A 13,821-nucleotide genomic window follows, 5' to 3' on the forward strand; every position below is an offset into this window, starting at 1 on the left:
CTCTATGCAGGGGATTTTGCTGTGCTGCTAAGTACAGGGCTCCCCACAAAGATTGCAATTTTGATGAATTTTATAAGTGCACTAACAGCCTTCTTAGGACTTTATATTGGCCTTTCTGTATCAACTGACCTGTGCATTCAAAACTGGATTTTTACTGTTACAGCTGGGATGTTCTTGTATTTATCTTTAGCGGAAATGGTGAGCACTTCAGTTGATTTTTATATTTTCCTTTCAACATAGCCGTATCACAGATGAGTGTCAGGCAAAAGTACATAGATGAAGTCGGAAAGAAAAAGAATTCATAGCCTTCTTGGGAAGAGCATGTTGTCTGCCCTGTGTGGGTACAGTGCTTAGAACAATAGTCTGGTTTTGTTTTGTGCCACTGCCATAGTAGGTGTGCTAAGTAATAAAAAGGTGAAATAAAGAGGTTAATACATGAGAAAGGCATAAAGACCTTTTAAAGGGGGAAAGGTAAACAACATGTATTTTTAGGTCAGATAGGGTCACTTAACAGAACATAAAGAAACATTTGAATCTGTGGAGTTTACAAGATTTTGAAGAAGTTGGTTACTTCTTTCTTTTTATTGCCCTTTTCTTTATGTATTTTTCATCCATTGTTTCAACATGAATTTGCATTTCTGAACTAAAATGCAAGATACTTATCCTGTGCTCTTCCTGGACAGCCTTTCTATCTCAGAGAGGTTTGGATGAGCTCTTTAGTAGTTCATAACCCATCAGATTGCCTCAAGTTTTTTCATATTTGCCCTATGTTTTTCATACTGCCAGTTCAACAGCAATGATCTGACTATAGAAAATAAAGTGTGAAGATATACTTTAGGAGGAAGGTCTAAGTACTGTGGAAGAATGTGGTGGAATCATAACCCATGCAGATACCTCAGGCCACATTATTTATTGAAGACATGGCTAACTTTTACACTTGTAAGAACACAGAACTGTACTCCCTTGCCAGCTTTGCCACATGTCTCTTTAACCAACATGTGTCAAGGTAAACTTGCTTGCAAGCTTCTGAATAAAGATGGAATATTGTGAGTAATTAGATCCAGGGGGAGGGGAGGGGAAAAGGAGGTCTAGCTCTTCATGTGGTTTTCCCAAGCCTGGCTATCTCTCTGTTGTGTTCACTACCAACCTCTACCTCATGCCCGGGATATCATTTAATAGGTTCAAGCATAATACTTGAAACCTGACATGTATTATAACTTATTTAATAATCCAGTTACAATAATTGACCTTAGACCTTGAGTGTATTTTAGTCTATCTTTGCTATTTTAACAAAAGTAAAGTGAACATGAAGTGCTCCTAAGAGCTTATGAAGAAACTGCCTGAGGATTGTGGATATGTCCTGACTGATGTGGTAAATGAGAGACAAGAACACTGTGTACCACTGGAAGTGAGGCTGCCTACCTCCTCAATAGGCATGCTTTTGTTATGGGACTAAGAATGGTTTAGGCATATTTCTCCTTCAGTGTAGGATCAGCATCCATCAGGGTCCCAGGGTTCATCCACAAGCTCCCAGAACAACGTGATGTTCTTCCCTGAGTCTTTAAAGCAATGCGTCAGTTGTAAATCCCAAGAGATGACACAGTTTCAGGCAGAGACAGGAACATGTTTTCCCTTGTTCTCAGCTTGTCACCACTATCTTGTTCTTGATGTGAAGAGGAGAAAGACGGGAGAGGTAGGAGAGGATCTTATTTCTCTCACTTCCCTTTTATTAATAGAGATTCCAATCAGCCTTTCTCTGCACTTTGCCAAAAGAGTTGGCGTTGGGTTGCTCACCTATGTTTGTCAGAAGTGCAAGTGTTGAGTATCACAGGGGTTATTTTATTTTAAAAATATTTCTGTAGCACTACAGGATCTACATTCTCTGCTGCATTCTCATCTACGAACAGTAATCACCAGTGTTCCTGGCAATGGTGTACACATATTTAACGGTGTACAAAGCTTAACTATATTTTTCAGTATTTGTTTTATGGGATTTTGCATAATCATGGCCTTGTCAGAGCAGCAGTTAAATAAGAGAGCAGCAGTTAAATAAAACTGAACAGCCTCACTGGTTTCTGCATTAATATTCAAATAGATAATCAGAGATGTCACAGAATCAGAATCACAGAATCACAGAATTGGCCAGGTTGGAAAAGACCTCAGAGATCATCAAGTCCAACCCTTGGTCCAACTTCAGCCCATTTACTAGATGATGGCACTAAGAGCCATGTCCAATCTCAGTTTAAAAACCTCCAGGGACGGTGAGTCATAATAAGTAAAGCTATAAAAATTGTCTGTGCACTTGATATCCTGCACATAGGTTAGGTGGAGGGAGCAGAGATCTTCATTGGACATAGTAAGGGTACTACCTGTTGAGAATTCCTTTTTAAAACTTTCTTAGCAACCAGCTGTGCATGTAACACATAAATTGGCACTGGCGCCAGTAAGAGAAAATACTAGCTTTTGCAGTGGAAGGGGGAAAACATTTCCTATTGTGCATCTTTAGAGAACTTGTTTACCCATGTGCGGGGGAAAAGGACAAAAGAGATTCATCATATGGATAAATTAGAAAGAACTAAGGTCTCACCTGGAAACCTGAATTCAGACATAGGTCTTACATAGCAGGTTTTACTTATATACAAAATGAAACTCACATCCTCTGAATTCTTACAAGCTGTCAATTCAGATTTTGGTTTACAGCAGAACTTTGAGACGTTCACACTTGCTTTAGATTAAAAGTTTCTGATGATCTTTAAATACAAATTAAATATAACTCTGTGAGTTCCTAAGCTATGAATTTGTACCATAATTTAAACCTCTCCCTAGTTGTTATGAAGATCCAGGATGTTTGGGTTTGCCTGTCATTTTTATGCAAAACTTTACCATGGAGGCAGGTTTTTCTCTATAGTTTTTTTTGGACCCATGCTAGCCTCCAGAGAAAGCGGAGTGCAGAAGAAGCGGATCCCCTCTGACAGAGGGCAGGACAAGGCACAGCAAATCACTGTGAGCATCCCCAGCTCACCACCTCGCTCAGCACCATTCCACCGACTCCCAGTGGCTGAGGCTCTTGGAGCAGAGGGAATATAATTAAGTAGCTTCATTCAAGTGTGGGCTGTGAGTGGAGCAGGAGAGGACGATGGGAAAGTACCAGGAGCACTCGCTCTCATTTTGAAGTTCACAACAAAGAGACAAAAAAAGCCCAAGCAAAACCAACAGTCAGTACCAGGCCATTGCTCTATATTTATTTCTGAAGTTGATATGAAAGTATCAGCAGTCATTAGTGTCTCCCCTGGTTTTTATAATACATAAAGCATAAGTACTAAGAGAGTCTGAGCCTGAGGCATTATTTTCACAGGTTTTATTGCAACATACGTTTTGTTTAAGCCTTTGATAGAAGAGAACCATGTACAGCAGAAGATCAATGTAGAGAGCTTTTAATATTATAAACAGCTGCTGCTCCTTTACTTGATTTAAAACTCAGAGAGAAAAATATTAAAGGTCATTTTTCAAGCATATTTAAAAAAATCATGTTTTCTACTTCTATGTTTACTAAAGCCCAAGTAAATAGGAGTGTTGCCAGTTATTTCAGCGAGAGCAGGACTGACCCTATATATAGTACTGAAACAAAAAATTCAAACTAGTTTATTCTCACAAAAGGGAATCACTAATTTTACTAAATAAGCATTTCCTTACAGACAACTGTATAAAATTACTAAAAGCTATTGAGAAGTTAACAAATTTTGGAATCTAATTTATAATTCTTGTTGATGCTAGTAAAAGAATGAAAATGGGTAGAATTTCATTCATTTAAATATTTCAATATTTCACTGTCAAGATCTGTGTTGTTACAATGTACAAAACATGCTACAGATTAATAGCTATATTCAGAAACCCAGCATTTTGAAAGTCTTTTTTTAATGAAGTTTGTCTTGTTTTCCCATAAGACTTTTTTTCCCAGAGATGAATATATCTGGCTCTCATTCTGGTGTCTTATTCTTTTTTTAGCTTCCTGAAATGACTCATATTCAGACACAGCGACCCTGGTTGATGTTTCTCCTACAGAACCTTGGATTACTATTAGGCTGGCTTTGCCTCTTACTTTTGGCTATATACGAACAGAAAATTAAAATATAAGCTTTCTGCTGGAAATCTCGAAGTACCACTTATGACAGTGGACAGGATTATTCACAATTTTGTCATGTCTGCTATAGCGATATATAAATTAAGTTGCTGCAATTTTTGTATCTGAATAGTAGATAGCTATTTCACTTTATTAACTTATTCTTCAGATTTTGTAATTTTTTTTTTTTTTGTAAACATGAATGTTTAGAATTATGTTTTATTTGTTACTGAGTTTACCAGATCCCATGCTCAAACTCACAGGAGCTTTAGCTTAGTTTTTATTGAGACTGTTCTAGTTCAATGCTCTAAGTCAGGGATTTCAAGCTCATTTATACAGTCCTGAAATTACATTTGTCCCTCTGAAGGCAACTGCGAGGCTGATGTGGCCCCAGTGAAAATGAGTTTGACACCCCTGCTCTAAGTGATCTCTGCCAGTGTGATTGAAGAAAAGAATAAAACACTTTCATATGCAATAATTAAAGTGGACTAACTGTAGTTGAATAATTTGAAGCAGAAGTGTTTGCTGCCTCTTAATACAAAGAATAAATGTATTTTTATAACTGAAAAGTATAGTAAAACTGAACTGCTAAATGACATACAGCAATCTCATTATAATATCTGCATTATCTACTTTGTCAACATAGAGATCCTAAGTAGACATATCTCACTGGTCCGCTGTGGTAGGTAAAAATGACGAGTATAAATGTTGAAGTTTATGATCTAGAAATCTGAGAATGCACTTTTCTGGATGTAATATCATTTCTCAAATGTGTGATGGAATCTATGACAGTCAAACATTGGACTATAGTAACTGTTTGAGTAAGCCACTTCTGCTTTATCCCGCTTCTGATGGTTGCTCATAGCAAATGCTTATGAATGATTATAAAAAATATGTTTAAATATTTTTCCCTGACATCCCTTCCAGGCTCTTCAAATCAAGGGATTCCTTGAACCAGATGTTGCTTCTGAGCCATCATGTTTAATGAACAGCAATAGTGCCTTCCTGTCAGTAATTAGCTTATTCATACAAATGTGATGTGCATTGTGGAAAGAGCTTTTTCAATTGTCTAAAGTGCATGTAATTGTGCTTTCCTAGGGCCTCAACTCCTATCTTGAGTGATGTTTGTGTAATCAGTCCTCTTGATTTCAAGGGAATTCTGCATAAGTTAAAGATGACTCATTTAATTTAGTATTGCTGAATCAAGCCTGAAACAAATAAACAAATTCTGCCATGATTCTGAGATGCTGAACAACTTGCAGGAGATACTGAGCAACACTCAGCTGTGTGATTTCTATTACTTACATGCTATCAATTTTTGGTGTAAAGACTGCCCCCAACCTAATTGATATTTTTATATGAGAATTGAGATGGATTCTTTCTCCTTCCCTTGATGAACTGTAGAAACAGAGAAAGTTACAGAACAAACAAATATTCTTTATGCAGCAAGCGGATATTTTCTTTTCCTTGTCTTAACTCAAGCGTGAAATATGGAAACGTTACGACACAATATGACTGTCTCACAATGTGTCCTGTGTTTATTTGACAGCTCCTAGTGAAGGTACAATTATTTTCATATTACAGAGGGGAATAGAGTCTACTCTCCTAGCGCACTGTCAGTTCTCAAAGGCTGTCAGTTCTCATGGGCTTGTGAACCCCTAGTCATCCAGAGACTACCCTTGGGAAAAACACTTAAAGGTAATTTTAAAGACAGATATACACTGATTTTCAGCACCTGTTAATAATGAAAATCTGTAGCAAATATTCCACTACACATCTAAATATACATCTAGGCATTTACATACTTCAAAAACCTTGTCCCAAACTATTTATCCAAGGTCACACAGGAAGTCTCTATCTAATTAGGGAAATGAACTGAACTGTTTTAAGTCCTAAAATAAAAACCTAGCTTGTTTTATCTAGGTTTGCAAATATTATGACTGCATTTCCTGTTGATTTAGCTTTGAAAGGTGAGCTGAGAAGCTATGACGGAAGCTTCACTTTTCAAAGTTTAGATTTTTCAGGAGTTTGTGCTTGCTTTTAGTAAGGTAAGGCTCTTTTAAAAGAGGTTTCCCAGTATTTCATCTGTTTGTATTGGCACTGAGTCACTTCATGACCTTCAGCTGTGACAGTCAATTCAAGCAATAGCAGGACACCAGTGGACGTAAGCAAAATCTATTCCTGTATCGGATGGTGCAAATGAATATCGGAAACATTTGTTATTTCACAGAGCTACCACAATTTGAATGTTTATGTGTGTATAATGTTCAGCACTACAAAAAACAAGATTACCAATATGATCATGTTTCAGCAATGTTAATGTATTCTGAAATGTTTTCCTATTATTTATTAATGTATCTGAAAGAGGGCAAGTAATTTCTGGCAGTATGTACTTGAAAGCTGCATACGAACATAGGTTCAGATCCTGACATGATCTGTGAACATATTGCATCCTCATCTGTTCAGAAAATGCCATCTTTTGGCTATATATATTTACCAGATTTCTTGATCACATTTAACAATGAAGTACATTTATACAGCTTCCACTGCAGGCACAAATACATTGGGTGCCAGTTAATCTTTCTTTCTGTCACAGAATTTGGATGTTTTTGCAGTATTTGTCAGTAAGTGAGCAGTTCCGTCACCATTTTGCCCTGGTGTCAAGTCTGAATACCTGAAATCTCATTAGCATACAGAAGATTGGATTTTTATGGAACCCATGAGAGAACTTATTTCACTATTTAAAGTTGGTGCCCCTGCTGTAATTCTCTTGACATTAATATCTTCGAAATGATACTGAAGGTGGAGCATTACCGTATGTAAAACAAGACTAGACTGTGTATTAGGAACAATGCATCATACAAAAGGCTGGAAATTATTCCTGTAGGTCACTGAATTAGAGAATGAAATCAGTTTAAACTCAAAGATACCCACCTGCAGGATTCATCTGTTCTGTCGATGTTTCCTGGAAAGCCCAAGAAGGATAGATGAATATGGGTTTGCATCCTTAGAAAAGAGAAGGTGATGTACAAGTATTCTTATGATGCCTTCTCTTCTTGTTTGTTTTAAATTCTGTAGGATTTATTTATACAGATTTCAAACATGGCTCTATTTAAAGCCAGGTATTTCTTTCTGTTCCTCCAAAGCTAACAGACAGAGAGCATAGTATGCCAATGTTTTCATTGAGTCAAATCCTGAGTAAGGACTGCAGAACTTCATCACTTGCAGCCCTTAAATCATGACTGGGTATCTCTCTAAGAGGTATGCAATTACTCAAACAGATGTTATGTGCTTGATGGAAAGATTACTTTGTGAGGTTTTACAGCCTGTCAGGCAGTTCTGACTAGATAATCATAATGTTCCTTTGAAACCCTAAAATATATGAAACCATAGATATGGGAATTTTTACTGGAAGAAGCTGGTTAGTATTTCTCTCTTTCATCTATTCTGTTTTTAGGTACTCTCATTATGAAAAAGAGAGAAAACAAACAAACAAACAAAAAACATAAAACAACAACTTGCTTTCCTACACAGAAAATGAGAGAGAAAAGGAAAGGTTGAAAGAATTTGTTTGCTACAGTATTTTTCCCTGGAAGTTAAATGGCAGAGGGCCTCATAAAAAATACCTCCAATTCCAAACTACCAGGGCTCCTAAGCATAAGACAGCTGACCTTGTACCTCTCTTTTCTGTGTATGTTACACATTACCCAGTGACTCCTAAGATAAATAGTGCTTTCCTTGCAGCCAGCTATGCTAATGCCCTTAGAAGTTTCTGGAGCTCATCTGCATGTTTTAAATACTGCCATCTACTCCTTCACTGTATTTTATGCTTTAGACATGAATATGGCATTTCTCCAGAGACAAAAAATGCCTTTTTCATATAAGAAAGCATGGTTACTTTGTATGCACATCTTTGGATTGTATTTCTTTTACCTTGACATTGCATTTGAGAAAGCATATTATCATTGTAACAATTTTGAGCCTGCAGCCAGAAGCCAAAACCAGGTTTATACCAAAGTGAGGATTAGGGCTGATAATTTTATAAGAAGGGTCAGCTTTTCTTGCTTTATTGTAACCTTTTGTCAACTCTCCATCTCATCTTAAAAATAAGCTGTGTTCTATTGTGAGTATAGCCATAGGAATGCAACTGCAGAAAATACGAGTGGTAGTTCCACAATGCCTTTAATCAAAACAAAAAGTTCTGCAATTTATTTTACTAGACCCACCTTCATTCCCTTCTCCCCAAAAGAACAAAAAATCCACACCATGGAGCTGGTGCTCTGGGTCACGTAGGAGAATGTAAGAAGTGCCTTCTTCCTTTTATGTCTCTGATAACAGGACGGAGCACAATGGGAGACCCTGCGTAGACGTCTGGCTGTATTGAAGTCACTGCCAAGCTCCTGTCATCGGCAGCACAGAGCAGCCTCCTGGTGCAGGAATCGCAGAGGGCTGATGTTGCTTCCTTTTGCAGGGATGACAAGAGACAGAGCAGGCAGGGGCACGCCGGCGGGGCATACTGCAGTGCAGCACTTCAACAGTTGCAGCAGGAGGATCAAAGGTTTTATAGTTGTCTCTGTAGTATCCTGCAGGAGCTCTTTTCAGAGCAAATTCTCAGACAGTTCACATTGTCATGGCTTTGGACGTAAAGGAAATGGGGAAAGTGATCTGGCTGATAAGCCTGTTGGTGCAGTCTCCCACAATGCAATAATCCACAGCAGTCAGGGTGACCCAAGGGAATGCTCCTTCTCTGCAGAGGAACCTCCCATGATACTCCCAGAAATAAAGAAGGCCTGTATTCATGACCAGGGTGGTCCACCTCCACATTTCAGCCACAGGGCACCCAAATGGAGCGTGGTGTGACAGTTCCTCCTCCCCAGGGTCTCAGCTCAGACATTGCCAGAGAGCATTAAACACAGGATTAACTGACAACCTAAATCTGCCTACCAACTATTTATGTATTGGTCCAAGATAATGCTGACCAACCGCTTATTTACCGCTATAGGTGTGCCTAGATGTGACATCATTTTGTCCCACTGTGGCTGGCTGGGGAACCCTCCCTCAATCCTTTTCCCAGAGGCCAGCAGACACTAACTTGACCAGACAATAGATAAGCATAGGGGAGTAGACTAGTCAACACATTCCAGTCTTAATTTAAGACTACACCAAATTCTGCTGTGTCTCCATGGACTCTCATACTGCAAGGAAGGCACCAGGACAACGTCTGTACTGGTCTGTTGGGTAGCTGCCCCGGTTGTCCTCCCCAGGGTACATGGTGGGTGAACAGCAGCCATATCTTAAGCCTGACAATTGTTTCAGAGTATCCCAGGTGTCCCTGTCATTGCAAACCAGATATGGCATCCACCAGCACACCACCTCACATGAAAATTCTTTTTTCTGGCAAGGACTTTCTAGCATTTGTCCTGTTTGTCTGCACTACGCAAATATGGTATGGTCTCTTAACTGTTCTCCTCCACCATGCATACTGATGGGTTTGGAGCAATTTCTTGCAACTATTTTTGACTTCTGATGTTCAGAAAGAGCAACAGAGATTTGGAATTTTCACTGAGAACCACACAGGAGATACTACTATCTACACTCTGGTACCAGCAATTTTACTCTTCTTATTTGAGAGACACTGCTATGAGTACTGAACACAAGTGCAAGCAAGTAATTCTTTTGTATTCCACACTGAAGTGTGTTGATGTTGGGTTGGTGGCCTTGGGTGGTTTTGTCACGAGCAACTGGTCATGTGTCCTAATTTCAGGATTTCAAAGGCCATCCTCATATTTCTGTGCAAAGTTTTTTTATGAGCTCTGGAGCAGAGGTGCACCTACTTTATGGCTAACATCCCAATCCAGAAGAGGATGAGTACTGCACTTCTTAAGTATACAAACAAAAATCATCTATATGCATGGCACAGCAGCTCAGTAGCAAGTAGGTGTAACTACCAGCAAGTTTAGAAAGGTATGAGTGGACAATATGCATATGGTGGTTTAGTATGCCCAGGACAGCATACAAAACATGACATTCAGAACTGAGCTATATCTGTGAATGCAGTTCTTTTCCCAGGTACTGTCCACATGAGGAGTCCCGTAAGTATGAATATCATTCTGTCATACTCCAGGACCTCACTGATGAAATCATTTTTGTGTGCTTTTGCACAAGCTTCAGAGGAAAAGATGTGATGGAGAATAAGGTGTCTTCTGTATCACAGTATCACAGTATGTTTGGGATTGGAAGGGACCTCGAAAGATCATGTAGTCCAATCCCCCTGCTGGAGCAGGAACGCCTAGGTGAGGTCACACAGGAACATGTCCAGGCGGGCTTTGAATGTCTCCAGGGAAGGAGACTCCACAACCTCCCTGGGCAGCCTGTTCCAGTGTCTGTCACCCTCACTGAAAAGAAGTTTTTTCTCAAATTTAAGTGGAACCTCTTATGTTCCAGCTTGATCCCATTACTCCTTGTCCTATCATTGTTTGCCACCATACTCTAAATGGGATAGTGATTCATTATCCTGCACAAATACAAAGCATCTCCCTACCCACTTCAAGACAAAAAAGGGCAAAACAGCTACATAACAGGAAAACCAGAACAAGGAAGTGTCCAGCAGAAAGTTCTTGTAGATGACTGTGTAAACACCAAAACAAACAACAAATATGTAAAGAATATTACCTCCTCCTCCTTGTGGTTCTTTCTCATTAGTAAACACAGAACCCACACAATTTTATGCAAATGTTGCTGGAAAATATCGTGTCTAAGAAATTGAGCTTTAACACTGGAAATAGTTTAAATATTAAAAAACAGATGACTTTTAACAACTCTCAAACTTGAGACATGCATTGAAAATATGATCCATATGTTCACAGCCATATATTTTGGAAAATACATATTCATAGTTGATGAAATCTGTATAATTTTGTGTGTAGGATTTCAATTCCATCTCAAGTAATGAGAAGGAAAAAAGCTTATGAGATCATAGTCCATTTTGTATCATTTCCTACTACCATAAAACCTACTTTTTAATTTGGCTTTTTGTACTTGCAATTAGCAAGACTATGCCATTTGTCTAGACAACAGAATAGCTGACTGTCTGGCACAATGTTTCTGGCATTATTGGAGTGGACTAGGAAAGCACATGACTATTTGTTGTAAATTCTTCTCTAGTATGTAATATTTTAATATGCCACCAAAATTCTTAGGTCTGATTGCACTTAATTAATCCTCCATGCTCAACTTCGATTCTCCTTCATGGAATCATGTTTTTCAGAAGTAATTATAATGTACTTCGCTTGAGTGAAGTGGGTTTTTTTGTTTCCTCCCCTTCCTCTTCATTTCTCCCCCAATATAATTTCTGCTATGTATTAAATTTCAGTATTGGTGGAGAAAACCTAATTTGTCAGAAGATCTTTTTCCAGACATTTCATAATTACAGCAGATATTGGATTATGGGCAAGACGGACCTCAGAAAGGATCGTCTGAATTCTAACAAGACATAACTAGAGTAAGAGCAGTTTCTACTCACTTTTTGTTGTATCAGAAAGCATGTTCCAACTTTAAAGAAAAAAAAAAATTAAATGGCACAGTGCAAATACCAACACTGGTATTCACCAGTCTGTTTACACCAGACTCCAAGTGAACAGATCCCCTGCACCTCTTCAATCACACTTTTTTGAAGTTAGTCTTTCCCAGCTGAGACATGTTAGCTGACACTGGGCATGTGCCTAATCTTTTGCAAATTCTCAGTAAAACAATTCCTAACCACTTTCACTTTTATAGCCTGTTAGTATTACATACAAAGACATAGAAAAACAGTTTCTAATAATGGATAGCTACTTGATTTAGGGAATATAAACTGAAAATCTCTGGTGACTTGAAGTAGATCCTAATCAACCTGCAATTTGCTCTTGCAGTTTACAGTTCTGGTATGAAGAGAAACCACAGCCTTAACAAGAGTCGCTTTCTCATATGTGTCATATACTGCATATTTCATATCAATCCCTCTTCCTCCAGAACTCACAACACAAAACATATCCCATATTCAAGACAGTAAGAAAAAACCTACAGGTCCCTAGCTTTCCCAAAAATCACTTTTTTGTATGTTCAAAATGGCTATTTGGATAGTAAAGAGGGCCCTTCATCTCTTCTGCACTACTTATTTCAGAAATGGCTACCTGTCAAGCTTGTTCCCAGTGAAGTTGGTGGTTCACCTGGTAACAGTCTTGGCAGAAGAGGCATTCATGTTCACTATATTCATTTTACAAAATAATGTCAGATCTCAGATTAAGACTTTGCTCTCTTATGCTTTTATAATCAGTGAGACTTGCTTCATAGTGTGTAAATGCATAAACAACTTCTGAATTCCCAGGTTAGTTTTATACTGGTGAAATTTTACTAAAAGCAATAATTTCTCCTTTGTAGTCTATTAACAACAACAACAGAAGGGCTTTTATATTCTTTGTAACAAAAAAAAACAAGTTTGCACAGTGCCTCTGTTGCTGAGATCTACATGATAAGGAGATCATCTGAAATACAGCTGGCAACCAGTATCATTTCTCAAGTACTGAAAGTTCCTAGGCAGTATGTTTGATGAAAAACACATTGCATGTTCATTGATCCCCCACATCTATTTAAAATGTGAGATATAAACATCTCTTCTACAAACAAACTGGACAAACCTGTATCTGGTTTACATCCTTCAGTCACCACAATGACATTTTGTTAGCTAATCCATTGTGGAACTGATTTTTAGCAAAACAGAAGCAAATTCATTTCTTAAGTTTAACCTGATCGTGTAATACACTTGCAGTAAGTCTGCCACTACAGTTCTGGTTGCCTTATGTTATTGTTTTCTGGTGACAGATAGGCTGCTGCAAATACTTGCACCATAATTACTCTGCTCCAAGAGGGAAGGAAAAAAAAAAAAAAAGTTGAAAGTAAACTTCTAAATGACATAATACTGCACCTTATAGTGCAAATGGGTCCTTGTGAAGATAAGACAAATAAGACAGAACAAAACTCCATGCATTGTTCAGTATGTCTGTGACTGCTAGATAATAATCATCAGTGACAACGTAATAGTTTGGGCACTAGGTTGCTTCTCTTCAACTCTGTCTCTTGGCTACATAGTCATCTACTGTTTTCATTCCAATTATACAGTGTTTCATATTAGCTACCTAAATGAGGAAACAATTGATCAAGCTTTCTCAGGGAAAATCTAATGAAGAAGAAAGTTCATTCCCAAATGAGATTTTTCTATGCCTTGTCTGTCACATTATCCCATCAGTTGAGCTGTGCAGAAAGGTGAGAAAATGGTAAGACTTCTACAAGAGTTCAATAGAAAATTCAAAATCCAGGGATTTCCCAGCAGTTTTATGCAGCATCTGTGGGTGCTTCAGGTAACCCCCAGGGCTTGGTAAATTTGTCAATTTGTCTATTAGTAGTTAGATACAACAAAAGACACCTCCTTAGGTACATCGTCTTATCTCTGCACTAGACTTTGGAAGAGAGCACAAGGACAGTAGAAAAGAGTGGAATTGTCAGCGAAAAGCCCCAAGTATCCTGTGCAGAAGCCAGACATTTCTCAGGCTGGCCAATGCAAAAAGTGGCAAGGTATTTTAATTTAGCCCTTCTCTCTAGAGGCCTTTGAGATTGCAGGGACAATCCTTTATCTGGATCTGAGAACACACACCTTATCTTTCAAA

The 13,821-nt window shown here is 38.4% G+C and overlaps 1 protein-coding gene across 8 annotated transcripts in view; it reads left to right on the forward strand.

Annotated features, from left to right (window-relative positions):
* The window catches only part of SLC39A12 (solute carrier family 39 member 12), a 34,436-nt gene extending 28,804 nt beyond the window's left edge, over positions 1-5,632 (forward strand). For all 8 annotated transcript variants that reach the window (XM_071805195.1, XM_071805197.1, XM_065831621.2 and 5 more), the window contains 2 exons: positions 11-198; positions 4,006-5,632. In XM_071805195.1, coding sequence (XP_071661296.1) covers positions 11-198; positions 4,006-4,134 — 317 coding nt within the window. In that variant the 3' untranslated portion in view covers positions 4,135-5,632. The remainder of the gene's footprint in view (positions 1-10; positions 199-4,005) is intronic.
* The last annotated feature ends 8,189 nt before the right edge of the window (positions 5,633-13,821 follow it).

This window comes from Patagioenas fasciata, chromosome 2 (assembly GCF_037038585.1).
Source record: "Patagioenas fasciata isolate bPatFas1 chromosome 2, bPatFas1.hap1, whole genome shotgun sequence".
Classification (NCBI taxonomy): Eukaryota; Metazoa; Chordata; class Aves; order Columbiformes; family Columbidae; genus Patagioenas; species Patagioenas fasciata.